The sequence below is a fragment of the Corapipo altera genome, unplaced genomic scaffold (assembly GCF_003945725.1).
Source record: "Corapipo altera isolate COAL_440 unplaced genomic scaffold, ASM394572v1 94, whole genome shotgun sequence".
In the NCBI taxonomy this organism is placed as follows: domain Eukaryota; kingdom Metazoa; phylum Chordata; class Aves; order Passeriformes; family Pipridae; genus Corapipo; species Corapipo altera.
Genome location: NW_020884950.1, coordinates 847,400 through 860,313, shown reverse-complemented (window position 1 = coordinate 860,313; position 12,914 = coordinate 847,400). Strand labels below are relative to the sequence as shown.

The window sequence follows — 12,914 nt, the reverse complement described above, 5'->3', positions numbered from 1 at the left end:
TCAAGAGGATCTGCAGTGCTCAGAATTTAAAAAAAAACAACAACAAACAATTTGTTAGACCCATGGTCTTGATTTTTCACTTAAAGTAGAATACAAATACCATTATTTTTTTCATCTTTAAATAAGAAAAAGTTAAAACCTCAGAACTGAACAAAATTAGCCACCCTGGGAGAAAAGGGAAACTGAAGAGTTTGGTAGAAGCTTAAATATTGCATAGTGTACAACTTAGCATTAGGTTTAACTCCTTGAATCCTTGATCAAAGCTCTTGCATATATGCATGCAGTATATATGTACTTTCAGTGTTAGGTTGGCCAAAGACACAACTCTAGATTCTGTTTTAGTCTGAATAATTTTTTCTGGGTACATTAAGAAGTCAGAGTGTTAATGTGGGCAGCATCTCTGTGCCAGTTGTGTGGGCTGTGATTTGAATAGCTGTCACTGCATTGTTTAAAGTCCAGGAAACAGGAATGCTTGAGTGTGGTGTGAGGCTGTAGTTTACGTTGAACCTTTTGAAATTACACTCCATAAATACAAGGGAAAGGGTTCTACTGTGTGCCTGGAAGCTCAAGGTTTGTACCAGTTTTGTCAAGTGTAAATAATGTTATCGGAGAGAATTTTAGATCAATAGTTCTCCAAGACATTAATGTTACATGTTACTGATTTTTCCTGAGCATGTTTGCTGCATCCTGCTAAAGGAGATCAGCCTGAAGCTCTGCTCCATCCTGGCAACACTTGCTGCACCCTGACAGCTGGCTCAGTCTGGTAGAAGCTGTGGCCCCAGAAATGAGCAGATCAGCAGCAGGATGCCCCAGTTAGGGGAGAAGGTTGGCTCAGATTCTTTAGGGGACTCACCTGCACTTTATTGCTGCCTATGTTTGCACACTCAGGATGCTTAGATCATCTCAGGTGCTTGAACACCCATGCAGTTTTGGAACTGTGCCTTCCACTTTTAGGAAGATAAGATTTTGTCAGATCACACAAACTTTTAAAGTGTAAAGTAGATGGGTTGTAAGGTTTGGAATGCATTTGTTTGCCTCGATAAATGAAAATCTGGATTTTGACATCAACAAATAATGTCTCTGTTATCTTAATGAGACAGGAGGTGTGTTTAACTGGGGCAGAAAATGTAGGGCTGAGTGAGGCACACTTATTTCTTTTGTTTTTCTATTTCAGATTTTTATGAAACCAGATTTTGCCTTGGAAGATTCCCTAACATTTAATACCGTTTTACCATGGTCTCATTTTAGTACCGCTGGTGGGAAAGGAAATCGTGATGCAGCTTCCTCCAAGTTACTTCAAGAAAAGGTACAGCTGATGTGAGATGTTGTTATCCATTGCAGCTGTTAGGTACTACAAAGAAACCCCATTGCTGCTGTTGGGTACTGTTTGTTGAGACACCACTCTTGTGGGCTTTGTTCTCTCTCATTTTACATCAGGCTGCAGATTGTTACTAGAGAAGCATCTTGCCGTAAGAGAACTATTTTTTTCCCTGCTAAATAAATCTGTCAAATCTGGAAAAAAGAATCTGTATATGATGTAGTAGCTGGCTAAAACTTAGTGAAGCAGGTATATATTGAGAACTTCAGAGATGTGGAGCAGTTTTTTAGGGAGGGAGAGCATTTCCATGAGAAGGGAAAGCTAGAGGTTGTACACTGTGTAAGACTATTATTTTTCTCACATCTCAGGAAAAATACAGATTCAAGGCACTGTGGTTTCTATGCTAAAAGCAATACTAAATCCTATGGGGTTTGTATTTTAGGAGATTCCTCTTACGTTAGTTGTCATGGCATCTGCACTGATCTATTTTTGCATTTCACAAAGGAGAGCATGAAAGCAGAGCTCTTTCTTTCATATTGGAAACAGAAGTCTTTACTTGGTCTTTTTTAATTTTTTTTTGCTAGTTATGTAGTCACACTGTAGAAAATCTCATAATGAATCATCTTTATGGTACAAATACCCATAAAATGCATTTAGAAAATCTGCATAATTGTGGAGTCTGTTTTCTAACTTTAATTTTCCCTTCTGTTTAATCTACCAAAGATATTGGGAGCTAGGGGAAAAAGAAATAGTGAGGTATATTAAGAAAAAATAATATGAGATCCTCTGGAAAGTGTTTCCAAATTTCCAGGAGTTAGTCTTCCTGCACTCCTGCCAGGTCAGGAGAAGAGACAGACTCTGCTGGTGGCCAACTCATCAAGTTGTCCTCCACACCTAAAGTTGGAGGAATGCTTTAGAGTTTCCTGAGGCAGCTGCCATCTGAATATGAAAAAGCAGTGTCTGGCATGTGTTTTAAACTTCCAAAGTGTTCCTGGTAGCAGCAGGATGGACACTCAAGAAGGACTTTGAGTGAAGGAGACCCAGAGCCCTCAGAGGAGTGAAAATTAGGCTTCAAATAGCCACGAGCCAAGCTGCTTTGGAGAGAGGTGATACAAATAGCACAAAATTGTTCTGTTGCCTCCAAAGCCACTTGCCTAACAAACAAATTATTACACTGCTTCATATTACTGAAATGAACCCCAATTTTTTGTTTTACTTTTTAAAGACTGAACTGCATGAGGTTTACACTTACCACATGTAAATATACACCCTGCTGCCATAATTGTCCTTAGCTCCAGGCACTGTGTTTCAACAGGATTTTGAAAACAGTGCCTTAAGCACACCTCCTTAGCCTGTTAGTGCTTTTGAGCTGCTGCTGATCTACTTCAACAATTTCCCCATGATGTTTTTCTCTTCCTTACCTCCTTCCATGTGTTGCCCTACATTGGGACTGTAAACTCTCTGAGGCAGGTACTATGATTTTGTTCTTGTTTTTCTACTTCACTTAGCATAGTGAAAGGACCTGGGACATCTGGTTGGTACAATCACATAAATAGCCCCTTCTCTGATCCCTGTGTCTCCGTTTTTCCTGTGGCTACATGTATCACAGGTGGTTGGTGGAGGATGCTTTTGATTAAACATATGCACAAAAAAAGATGGGTTTGCATATTGTATAAATCCGTAGTGTATCCGTAGAAAATGCGTGAAAATAACTGTTAACAAGGAAACATTGTCCAGCTGATTTCCTTTCCATCTCTGGATGGGCCTTTTGAAATTCAGGATGAGGTTTGAATGCTTGGCATCTCTTAGAAACCAGGTCATCTGAGTATTAGCATTCAGACAAGCATCCTAATGCCTCAGTCCTTTGAGTTTGCATATTCAGCATCAGCCAGAACACAGAACTTTTACAGGTCAAATAATTGGGACAAGCCGGTGGTCTGGTAACTGTTCAACACAGAGAACTGGAATTTCAGGTTCTGAACATGTAGGTATAGTCTGTCCCTGGGAATCTCACGGTGCCAGCACACAGGAAATATGCTTGCTACTAACTCCTACTCATTGGCAAAAAAGCAGCCGGAGCCAAAGGTATCCTGGAGATTTTTCTGCCCAGAAGGTACTACAGCTCTTGAAATAAGCAGAGCCATTCCAATGGCATGTCATCAAGTAGAGTCAGCTACACCTTTAGCAGCTTCAGTGGCACAAATTAGACATAGAATATTTCTGTGTGTATACTGTTGGTGGTTGCAAGCCAGTAATCCAGAGCAGTCTCCTGGTTATTGTCCATATTCTAACAGAGCCAGTGTGCAACCATGTGTTACGAAAGTTTGGGTATTTTAGAGTTATTTGCTTTTCTAACTTTGTTATTTTCAAGCAGGAGAAGCATCAAATCAGCCTTCCCAAAGTGATTTTGAGTTCCTTTACAAAGAAATTATTAAACCACAATGGATAGTTGTTTGCTTGCTAATATGACAAAGAGGTTTAGTTTTTATTAGCAAAATTTCTTCATGATGCAATAAGACAAATACCCTGAAAGTGTATTTGCATGGTGATAAAGCTTCCAAGTCATAACAATAGTGTTCATTTTTCCTCTTCCCTGCTCTTTCTAGCTGAGCCATTACCTGGACATCGTGGAAGTCAATATTGCTCATCAGATTTCTCTGCGCTCAGAAGCATTTTTTCATGCAATGACCTCTCAGCATGAGTTGCAGGACTACCTCAGGAAAACCTCCCAGGCTGTAAAATTGCTTAGAGAGAAAATCTCTAAAATTGATAAAGTAATGTGTGAAGGATCACTTCGAGTTCTCAGACTGTCACTCACCAGAAATAACTGTATAAAAGCATACAATAAATTGAAGTTAATGGCTACTGTACACCAAACACAGCCCACAGTACAGTTGCTGCTATCCACTTCTGAGTTTGTTGGAGCTTTGGACTTAATAGCAACAACACAGGAGGTGTTACAGCAAGAGCTTCAAGGTATTCACAGTTTCCGGTAGGTAACCATCCAGGAAATGAATAAAATGCAAGTAGAGCTGGAATGTGTTGAGCACATTATGTGGGCCGAAGGGGTTTGTTCTACCTTTGTTCATTCCTTCTTAGAGGACATGGTACAAAAGGTACAAAATGTAAGTGTGGCATAAGCAGTGTGACTAATGCCTGATGATTTTTTACCTTTTTTTTTTAAGTGGGGTGAACTTTTAACATATAGATGCTTTTTACTGCATTCTTGTTTACAGATGTTTTAGGGATGCAAAGATGAGAGATGAGCTGTGGCTGGACTCTCATCGTGCACGGCTTGTAGCCCGCAGCTGAGAGGGTTTTTTCCTTGTGGGGGTCTGCAATCCTCATGGATGTAGCACCCCAGAGATGGGGTCTTTGGATACACAGATGTGCTCCAGGCCTGCATCTTTAGTGGCTGATCTGGGCTTGTGGTGTTAGGGGAATATGCACGGACCATGTGTCAGGTAGGTCAGCCCCGGCCTGAGCTTGTGCTGGAAGGAGCTTTGCAAGCAAAAGGCAGTGCAAAACTGTCAAGCAGCAGCTCAAAATGTGATCTGAGGTTGACAGCTGGTCAGGTGGGATGTGTTCAGCCATGTCTGCTCTTGTGGCCAGGAGTGTTTCCTCTTGCTCCATTCGATTGAGGAAATCCACTTCTGTGAGCTGTTCAAGTTGCAAAGGGAAGAAACAGTGAGGAGGTGCTGCCCAGGCTGCTGCTGTTGCTGCTGCTTTCTTACCCATGTTTGCTACAGTAATGGGAATGTGATGGAATCTGTTAATAGTGGATGCTTAGAGCTCCTCTGGGAGATGCCACTGCACTGGGTGAGGTCCTCTGTCATATGCAAGAGTATTAATACAGTAGAATTCTTTTAGCTGATGTAAAATAAGCTACCACAACCATCACAGTTTAAAAATATTGCGGGCAAAGCTGCTAGTGTGGTGTGGTGCTGGCAGAAATAGTGTGTGGTTAAATCAGCTCAAGGCTTGTATCAGTCAGCTGAGGAGCTGTATCCTTAGTTTTTTTAAATTTATGCTGGGTGAGGGGGTGGTTTGTTTCGAGGTTACATGGTTCCTGCAGCCTGGTGGTCCTCAGCTTGCACAATAAAAGCATGGTTGTTGCTCAATGACTGTAACAGGAATATTGACAAGTTTTTATGGTTACTGCTCTTGTCCATCTGTTCTGTCAAAGCTCCTCTTCTAACACCCTTCCAGCGGGTTTGGAAAACTAAAATTTTATGTAGAAAAGTTCTCGGGAAAAGTAGTTACAAATTAAAAAAAAGGAAAAAATTAATTTAAAGAGCTAATAAACTGTTGGGGCGAAAGTTGCTGGAAGCTGTTAGTGCTTCTCTAAAAAACCTAGAAACAGACCATCTAAAAAGTGTAGATTGTCCCTCTTCAGACACCTCAGCACAGTTTCTGTCCCCTTTAGGATTCCCACTCTCAACCTCTTGATTATGGTGCATAGACTGTGACTCAATCCCATTTGTATTGATCTTGATGATAGTCAATGTACTTCTACAACCCTGTGACAACATCAGTCAGAATTAGTTGTGTTTTGCAGTTGAGTAACCTGTGTGCTCTGTCAGCAGAGTGCAATTCTGTTGTCACAGTGGTTGATACACACGATGTCCCGAAAATGTGCCGTTATTTTAAAATTACCCTCAGACGTGGAACATATTTGCAGGTAGATATTCATCTTGTCTGTAAGGAATAATTTCTATGAATAAAGCTTAGCTGGGTTTTTTTTTGCAAATAGTGATGTGAGTGGGAAATGTCCCCAGTGCTTTGGATAGCAAAGACTCAGAAAGGTGAGTAAAGGGCAGCCTCAGTCCATTGCCCCACCAGGCATGCAAGTGCAGTTAAGGAGTTCCCAGCACAATTCCCAAATCTCTTAGTGGGCTGTCTACATATATATATATAGCTTGTGTGGAAAAATAATGTGCAATGGAAAGATGGAGATCTTGCTAAAACTTCTGAGTAGAATGTTGTGTTTCAAAAAATAAGTAAAATTTTTAAAAATCTCAGTTGATGGCAAGAACATATACTTCAGCTTTTCCCAAGAAATAGCAAAGGGAATCTTCTTGCTTTGTTCTGAGCAAGACTGCTGCAGTGGTCAAGTGAGTTAAATACCTGGTTTGTTTTAAGAAGAGATGAACTTCTAAATCAGTATCTTATTTTTAAAGAATAATTACTGTCTTTTTTTGTAAATAATTTGTATCTGATTAAAAAAACCCAAACAACTTGTTGCTTTAGTGTTGTTATGGCAGCTTGTAGAATTTGCTTATGAAAAGACAACTTTAAATTGAGTCATGTCTTTTAATATAAAGCAGTAAGAAAACTACTCAGGTCATCCATAGACAATAATTTTTCTCTTGTCATACTATATGCAGAAAAAAATGTGGTTTGCCTCTAGTTGTAGTAAAAAATGAAAGAACCTTAATGGTTCTGTGAAGTAATAAATTGGTGTCTTTAATCTAGGTTAATATCCCTAATTATGTCAGTTGTAACTGCTTGCTACTACTCTGGGATACAATTAAAGTTTTAGAGCTCCAACCTTTTCAAGTTTATCTTTTTAATTTTACCAAAAAACCCCAAAACTAACGTGTTAACTAAATTTCAAATCTGTTCTACCACTTTCTGCGTTGTTCTCACAGTCCTTGTTGGGGTGATGGAGATACAGTGGTTTTATTTTTTTTTGCACAGGTATGCTGGCAAACCACACTTTTATACTTTTTTGCACAGTAAAACCTGGGTACATGAAAAATAGTTCTCATTTGTGTGTTTTAAACGGAGTTTTGCCCTGCATTCGTAATTGAAGGGATCTGGGACCTGTTAAGAGATAATTGCCAAGGTTTTTTACTGGAGTGTGACTTAAGGTTTGACTTGTTTCTGCATGTTTCAGGCTGGGGGCATTTCTGTTGCTGTTAGGGACTGGAATATCGTGGGCAAAGGGGTGAGAGCAAGTGCTGGGAACTCTAGTTGAATGTTTCCATACCTGGGGTTGGAGAGGGCAGGTTATGTTGTGTTTCAGTGCAGTTAAGCACAGTTACAGAAATAATGTACCAAAGAGCATCTTCATGCTTTCCCAAGGGCCTTTGTGCCGTGGGTATTAGTCCTACAGTAGGTTTTGTGACTCCAGTTACTGTGTTACAAATAATAATCGTTAGGGGGTTTTGCTGTTGTGTTTGTTTTGAAATGTCCATGATGCAACTGGCTTGGATTTTCTAGAGGCTATTTTTGCTGAAATTAAATATTTGAAATGTATCTACTTTGTCCATTCGGATGAATCATCGAATAACAATTTCAAAAGCAGGCACGTCCCTGATCATCTTGAAATGGAAAAACCCAATAAATTAGTCTGCTCAGCTCCATATCCAGCAAGATTCATTGACTTCAGCTCAGTACTGGCCATGTGGGTTTCTGCAGGGAGGAGATACCAGGGAGTCATGAGCTACATGATCTAATAGTCCAGTTACACCAGCACTGAATTAAAGCCATGTTCATCCTCCTTATTTTGTATCCAGGTTCTTTATCTAAAATATCACAGTTTCTGCTAATTCTTACTGGCAAAGTGTCTTGTTTGTTTTTGTTAAAAAAAAAAAAAAAGCAGTCTGATTTTTACTGATATTTGTTCCCAGCTGTCAGGGGAAGTTGAAAAGCCTGGAGTGTTTGACATCTCCGAAGTTCCCACATTTAGTTTTACTTTGCTAGAAATTTCTCTAGCTGCACAACTTTTAAAGAGTGGTTGATATTTCTGATGTGAGAAATTCCCTTGTGATTCTGTATGAAAACAGTCTGCAAAATATGGTTTAAAATCTCCAGTACATGGAAAACCGTTTTTTATTTAGAATAGCATAAAAATTGAAAATTTAAAAACTCTTCTGTGTTCTCTGAAAGCCATCCTACCACGTAATGCTATTACTGCATCTCAGTCATGTGAATTTAATGTGTAACCACATCAAAAACTCAGATGTTTGAATTAGAAGAACTTACGGACTGATGAGCTGAGGAACTCAACAAGCAAAAGAAGTATTCTTTCTTTTCAACACCTTTATACTGACAAGCACTGAGTATTCTTAGTTCTGATTTGCTTCACTGGGCAGAGAGGTACTTCACACCTTCCAAAAAAAAAAAAAAAAGCCCTACTTCCAAATTTTATCCTTTATCAATATTCAAGTCCATATGTTTTGGTGCAAGGTGACAGTGTCTCTGAAAAATGCATGGTTTCAGCTGCTCTGAGGAGTGAAAGATTGGAGCCTCCCATTAAGCTGGTGTTGATTGCATGGAAATTACCTGCTGGGTGGTTATTTTCTTCAGCTGTGAACTAATGATTCATTTTCAGGTTGATTATTTAGCTCATATCTCAATGGCTGTTTTTCTTAGGCATCTTGGCTCACAGCTTTGTGAACTGGAAAAGCTGATAGATAAAATGATGATTGCAGAGTTTTCAACTTATGCTCGCAATGATTTAAATAGACCCCTAGAAGATGATTGCCAGATTCTAGAAGAGGTATGTCTGTTATTGAAATAAACTGTCTGATGAATATGTTTGCATCCTTAACATACTTAATTAGCACCAACTAATTCACTCAGGTCCCTAGTAGCAACACTATAATTTTAGACTATTTCTCTTCTCATCCAAACCTTCCCCCGCCCCTTTATTTTTGTGCTTGATAAAATTAAATAATTCTAATTAAACTCAGAACTCTCATCCAGCCCCACTTTAGTTTTTCAAAAATACTCAGTTCACTTTTCTCTGTTATATGTATCCTGAGTTCACTTTATGAACCTCAGCATGTAAGTGGAAAAGAACATGGACTCTCATTGACTTGGCTGTAAAATTTCAGTTTTGCAATGAAAGCTGATATTTACATGTTGTTCTCATTCTGTCTCCCTATGCTTTTATGGGTGCTTATATCAAGCATATGGCTGCCCTGAATACATGCTTCATTTGCAGTATATATATATATTCCTCATTCCTCTGAAGATGATAAACATTTGAAGATTAAGCTGTTGTGATTGCTCTCTAGCCTGGAAAAGATTTTTCTGGATTTTGCCTGTACTGTTCTTCAGTAATTACTGGACCCTAAGAACTGTTCAGTCTTGTTTCATAAAATGTAGTGATTGGCAATAGCAGTGAAATACACCCATTTTGGCCCTACAGTTTCTTCCCCCTTCTGTGCTGCAGTGTGCCAGCCTCTCACTTGGGCTGTATTTAGTGTCAGTCTTGCTCAAGCTAAGGAAACTCACTCATCATTAGAAATATCCATGTTTTTAAGCCCTAGTGAATGAGCCCAACTAAGGAACAGGCAGGAAAGGGGATGAGAGAAAGGAACTCAGCTGATATTGCCACAGGGAACTTTGTAGAAGTAAAGCATGGAATTAGGCTCGAGGTACTGGACTGATCTAAATGCTATTCACTGTGTGTTTGATACATGAACTTTCTTACTGCTGTGCAATTTCTTAAAATTGTTTCTTGTCTTCACTTTGATATTTTTCATGTGTTTTTTTAATTTTCCTTTTTCTTGATAGGAAAGACTCGTATCTCTAGTGTTTGGACTTTTAAAACAAAGGAAGTTAAATTTTTATGAAATATATGGAGATGAAATGATTAATACTGCAAAGAACATAATTAAACAGGTAAGCCAAACATTTCTGATGTATCTGACAAGCCTCAACCCCTTACAAATTATTTTTTTAGTTGCTAAGAACAGCTCTGATGAAGTTTTTTGGTGGCTGATGGTCTCTCATTTAGAGCAGCTGAGCTTGCAGACACTAAGGGCTTCCAGAAGCACAGAGGTCTGTTTGCAGAAAAGACTTTTTGGAAGGTGTAGATAGCATAACACACCCCAGTTTTCTCAGTATAATTACAGTTGTTCTCAACTTTCCTTTCTCTCAACACATGGCTCTCCTGAGTAGTATAATTGTGTTATAACACTACGTTTCATTAAAAAAACAAACAACAACAAAAACACCACACAACAAAACAAACACCCCTAAACCACACCAAAAAGCCTGACCCCCAATCCTCTGAAAAGCAAACTCCCCAAGTTCTTGGTTTAAACACATAAAAGAGAATCAAAGAACTTGCCAGTTGAAAGAATCGAATTCCCAGCAAATGCTACAGAAAACTTTGCTTGCCTTAATGTTAACAGAGACCTAGCATAGGCACTTCATTAAAAAACTGGATAACACCCTTGCCTTTTTCCGAGAGAGCAAGGTGAAGTAATGAAGAAAACCAGCTAAAACCAGCAATTGAACAAAGTTCAGATTGCATCTTTGGGGGAAAATGCATGGGCTAGTTTGGGTAGTGACATGACGGCTTTTGTTTGCAAACAAAAACAGAGACTGAACTTTGAGTGTGTGTTTGGTACTTTTAATTTTACTCATCTTGTTTGTTTGCACACATATGTGAGAATATTGTGTAAGAGGTGGGTTTTTTCCCTAAAGATGCATAGTTACTTTGAGAGTTATGGTCTGATGTGCTGTGAGCTCCCTCTGACTTGTATCTGGGAGCTCAGTGGCTGGGAGGTAGGTGCTGGGTTTACCATCTCCTGTCCTCATAGTATGTAGTCTGCTGTCCACAGCTGCATTGTGAACTGGGTTGGGAACCTAGTTTTAAGAAGTTTGGATTTATTTTTTTAATATTGTTATTTGAAGGTTTCTGTTTTAAGCCAGAATTGGCTCTCCCAATTGCCTTCACATTGCAGTTGTTCTGCTGGGAATATTTGTCTTCATGCTGAATTTTTTTGGGTGTCACCTCTGCTTGAAAATAGGCAAAGTTTAATCAACTTAGGCTGTAAATTTCTGTTGAATAAGTAAAATAAGACAGGATTGGAGTATTTCTGTGTGGTTTGTGCAACACTTTTGTGTTGTGGCCCATTGTCTCATCTCTTAGGGATACTTTTCCTTAATGAAGGAAACTGTTCCCTTCCCACACCTCAAATGTGCTTCCTGTTCAAATGCATTGTTGGGCTGTTTTGGTCAGTGCTTTTTAGAAGCTGCTTATGGCCAGGCAGGTGAAAGGGCAGAGGTTTGTAAGCACTGAATAGACAGTTCACACACAGTTCAAGGACAAAGTGTGTTCTTGAAGAACAACACACCTGTTGTTCTGCAGGTGTACTGACCACCATTACTCAAAACACAGGTAAAACCCATGTAGCTTGAGATGGCAGCCCTCAGTCACCATTGGGATTGTACATATTTGTTAAAGGCAAGATGAATTCACATGCTACTGACTCATTTATTCAGATTATTGATTGACATTTGGGAAAAAACACCTTTTTTGGTCTGAATGGAGTTGATTTGTACCTTGGGCTTACAAGTAGTGTGAAAACAGATCAGTGAAATGGCTGTAAAACAATAGATGTGTTTGGAATGAAAACGGATTGTTCTGGAGACCTGAAGAAACTGGCCAGTTTTGTGTGTACCAAGTGCTTTTGGGGGTTTCTTTTGGGGTTTTTGTCATTTGTTTGTAGAGAAACAAGTTGTGAAAGTGATACAAATGTGTCTTTATTTTGTTATTTTACTTTACCTTATTTAACTTGAGGATTGTTGTGTATGTTATGAAACTCAGAAGCGGTTAGAAGGAAGCTAAGATCTTCTTTTGTTTTGTTTTTTCCCCTTTAAAATTTGACAGTGTGTGGTTAATACGGTATCGCAGATAGAAGAAATAGATACAGAAGTGGTTGTTAAGTAAGTATGCAGCCAGATTTTGGTTTTTGGTGGTGGGTGGGGATAGGATGTTTTTTAGCATAGATAAATTTACTGTTCTAATTTTTGCTTTAATTTCGCTATAATTAAGGATTATCCTTCTCTTTCATCTTAAACCTCTGCTTCTGTCTGCCTCTGTGTGCATACTGTGTTCCCCTTCTCGTTCACATTCTAATGTTACCTTAAATTTAACTCTAAAATAAATAATAAAATTCTGTGAATCTCACTACATGAAGCATATATCTCTTAAATATATATCCACTTGAAAGCATTCCCTGTTGTCATAATCCAGGATTTTATATTAAGACGTGTCAGTAGTTTCAGTTCCTCCTGTGTGACTGAGAACAGGAACTATCCAGAGATGAGACCAGACAGCTTCAGTCTTAGAAATGGTCCATCAGGAACCTCACAAAGCCCAGTAAAGGCAAATACCATGGCAGAGATGGAGATGGAGTCAGGCTCCTCTCAGAGGTGTGCAGGGGAAGGACAAGGGGCAATGGGTACCAGACAAAAGATGAGAAAGGCCAGAAAAATCTGTTCCCTATAAGGATAGTCAAACACTGGAATAGGGGCCCAGAGAAATGTGTTCTGGGACGTGGTCAGGCTTTAACTGGACAGGGCCCAGAGCAACCCAGTCTAGTTGGACCTGCCTTGAGCAGGGCTTGGCCAAAGGGGCTCGAGAGGCCCCGGGCTCGAGAGGCCCCGGGCTCGAGAGGCCCCGGGCTCGAGAGGCCCCGGGCTCGAGAGGCCCCGGGCTCGAGAGGCCCCGGGCTCGAGAGGCCCCGGGCTCGAGAGGCCCCGGGCTCGAGAGGCCCCGGGCTCCAGAGGCCCCGGGCTCGAGAGGCCCCGGGCTCCAGAGGCCCCGGGCTCCAGAGGCCCCGGGCTC

At 40.0% G+C, this 12,914-nt stretch overlaps 1 protein-coding gene across 4 annotated transcripts in view; it reads left to right on the top strand.

Annotated features, from left to right (window-relative positions):
* The window catches only part of VPS54 (VPS54, GARP complex subunit), a 47,570-nt gene that overhangs the window by 14,870 nt on the left and 19,786 nt on the right, over positions 1-12,914 (top strand). For 2 of the 4 annotated variants that reach the window (XM_027663053.1, XM_027663054.1), the window contains 5 exons: positions 1,249-1,306; positions 3,925-4,310; positions 8,699-8,825; positions 9,848-9,955; positions 11,955-12,010. In XM_027663053.1, the coding sequence (XP_027518854.1) occupies positions 1,249-1,306; positions 3,925-4,310; positions 8,699-8,825; positions 9,848-9,955; positions 11,955-12,010 (735 nt within the window). Of the gene's footprint in view, positions 1-1,174; positions 1,307-3,924; positions 4,311-8,698; positions 8,826-9,847; positions 9,956-11,954; positions 12,011-12,914 lie in introns of all 4 variants that reach the window. The other 2 variants (XM_027663050.1, XM_027663051.1) reach the window with 1 other exon arrangement.